This window comes from Eucalyptus grandis, chromosome 5, assembly GCF_016545825.1.
Source record: "Eucalyptus grandis isolate ANBG69807.140 chromosome 5, ASM1654582v1, whole genome shotgun sequence".
Lineage (NCBI taxonomy): Eukaryota > Viridiplantae > Streptophyta > Magnoliopsida > Myrtales > Myrtaceae > Eucalyptus > Eucalyptus grandis.
The window spans coordinates 42,021,003-42,023,832 of NC_052616.1; the positions used below are offsets into that span (position 1 = coordinate 42,021,003).

At 44.0% G+C, this 2,830-nt stretch overlaps 1 protein-coding gene across 1 annotated transcript; it reads right to left on the reverse strand.

The window, feature by feature from the left end:
• Positions 1-407: 407 nt before the first annotated feature.
• Positions 408-1,706, reverse strand: LOC120293272 (cytosolic sulfotransferase 12-like). Its single transcript, XM_039312331.1, has one exon. It carries the CDS (start codon positions 1,587-1,589, stop codon positions 600-602), a length of 990 nt encoding a protein of 329 aa, XP_039168265.1. The 5' UTR covers positions 1,590-1,706; the 3' UTR covers positions 408-599.
• Positions 1,707-2,830: the final 1,124 nt, after the last annotated feature.

A 2,830-nucleotide genomic window follows, 5' to 3' on the forward strand; every position in this document is an offset into this window, starting at 1 on the left:
AAGAGATCCCAATGAATGGAGTCTTGAAAATATCTCCGCGAGGGTGGCTGGACACTCTTTTCACAGGGTGAGAGAGAGAGAGAGAGAGAGAGAGAGAGCACTTTCAGTAATGGCAGGGGTGGCCTCGTGCGACGGCAGTGAAGAACGAGCAGCAAGCATGATGGCAGTTAGTATGTGCATGACCTAAGATCTGCTAAAACACATTTTTTTTTTTTTCATTGAAAGGATTGTAATATTTGAAAATTCAAAGATATTGTACATGACATAGTAATGTGGTCTAGCTAAATGCTTGACTTTGGGGAGTTAGTATGTGCATTTTGACATTGTATCATCTTATCTTGTGGAAATAATTACTATAGATTATAAATCCCATCATGGCAACTAAAAAGAACTAAAGGACCATAATCTTCTCACTAGCAAATAAAAGGACGATGCATTCATAGAAGCACAAATACATTCTTATAGTTTTAACATTGCGATTAAACATACAGCACATCATGACACTAATTTACTCGCACAACTCTGAGAGGCCAACTGGACATTTGCCACAGACAGTCATTATTGATTATTGTTGCCATAGTAACAAACCCAAATTGAGATCAAAGCTTCAACCCTGAACCGTGCATCTTCTCTTGCATGACACGGTCAACTCTCTCCCCCATCTCGACACTCATGTGATTCACCCAATCTCCGACGTCGCCTTTCCTAAAGTACGACTTGGTCTCTTGTCCAGTCGATAACCTCCCACTCTTGTTCACCTCCAGCATGCTCAAACTATCGAAGCTACACATCCTCACTATGCCGTCCACGGTCCCATCTCTCAGCTCTTGTTCGCCGAATGGACAACCTAAGAAATCGGCGAGCCTCTTGACATGAACATGCGGGTCCTTTTTCATGTCTTCGTACCTCAAGAACAACGCCCTGTCAGGCATCTCCAAGCTCACCTTGTAGTATCCCTGCACGTGGTCCCAGTAGGGTCCAAACGGGCTTACGCCCTGGCAGAAAGCATCGAGGCACTCTCCGAGCGGCATCCCACCTGTCTCTTTGGACCTCAGCTTGTTGGCGAAGTGCCAGAGCGAGACGAAGGTGTCCTTAGGGTTCCTGCACAGGTACACCAGCTTGCACCCAGAGTCCTTGACCGACTGTGGGAGTGATTGATAAGGCAAGTGGGTAGTGAAGAGCCTGGGGGGTGGTAGTGAATTGAGATTGGGGATCTCTTGCCCGAAGTAGAGCTTGAGCTCCAAGAATGGCACGAGGTCGTGGGGGCTTTGGGTGAGGAGAGGGTGTTGTTGCATTGAAGCCGGGTACTTGGCCCGGTTCGAGAGACAGAAGAGGATGGCCTTCAACCAGGTGGTGCCGGACTTGGGGCCGGTGATGAGGAGGATGTCGGTTTCTTGGGCTCGGAAGTTGTCTTGGCAAGCGAGGACCCCGTTCAAGAGCTTCGGGGCAACCCAGAAGCCTTGGTATTGGTAGAGAGAGGGGGTAATCCAGCCTTTTTCGTGAGGGAGCGAGGGAAGGAGGTCTCGGCATTTTTGGGAGATGTCATCTTCTTGCAAGTACTTTGCTTGGGAAGGTTGAGAGGGTGTCATGATGGAGGAAGTGAGGGAGAATTTCAGAGTGAAGTGTTAGTAATATAGCTACTTTATACCCACCCACGCATGGCGGAGATGTTTGAGGGCTTGCCTTTCCTCTCCGGAGGTTCTGGGTTCGAACTCCTTATTAGCTCTGTGATTTAAGTGGAGGTCCATGGCAGTCAATTACTATACTAGTCTCCCCCAGGTATAGTCACGAATACCGAATCGGCATAAGCCAACAAGGGAAAGTGGATCCTCAGTCACCAATATATATATAGCTACTTTAGGCTCGGCGAAGGGACAAAAGGGGGTTTGCTTATTATTAAATAGAGAGGCTTAGTGCATAAGAAAATTCATATTGCTCGGTCCATTAGTGCTTTTGAATAATGGAAGAAATCTGGAAAGGCTTTAGCTAACTCCTTTTTTCACATGTAGTGGGTGTTTAATAAGTTAATCACTGTGTGTATAGGTCTTACTCGGTCAAATTGATATTTCTCGATACCCTACATTCAGATATTTTATATCATCTTTATATAAAGAGATTTTGGGCATACTTTTCGTACTCCTCGCATTATCCGCAACTCCCGTATTACTTAAAAACATGACAATTTTGGTAATTAAGCTTTTGATTTAGGACGATTTTCAGGTATTTTGGGAAGCACAAATAAGTCTCTCCCTCCTTAATTGCTTCATTGTGTCCTATTCTCTCAAACCTACCTAGCATCACTCATTAAATTTATCGGTTTAAACCGGTAACTACTCCTACTACTTAGGACGTTGCATTTGTCTGCATGCATCAAGATACCAGAAATCTAAATCTAACTCCCATTAACACGCATATACCAGACGTGGAGGGGGTTGGTTCCTTCAATGAATCTTCTTACTGGAAAATATTTTAAAATATTAGGATAATGTGCTCAAACACGATGAGATAGAGAGAAATTGAGACACAAAATGTATCATGATTTACCCTTAAACTAGGACTACATTTAGTAGAAGATTCCACTATAATTAACATCCTTACCATTTTCTATTACAACCCTCAATTACAAGAGATATATACACAGTAGTCATTCTTGAGCTCAAATCTAAACTACTAATCAAATATGGGCTCAAACTATAAAAGTCATTTGGTAGCTTGAGAGCACTGTCCCCGCCACCCCGCCAACTCACCGAGGAGTAAGACCCCTGTGCCTTCCTATCAATGAGGAGTATGAACTATATCCCAATATTAAAAGTATCATGCTCTCACTTGA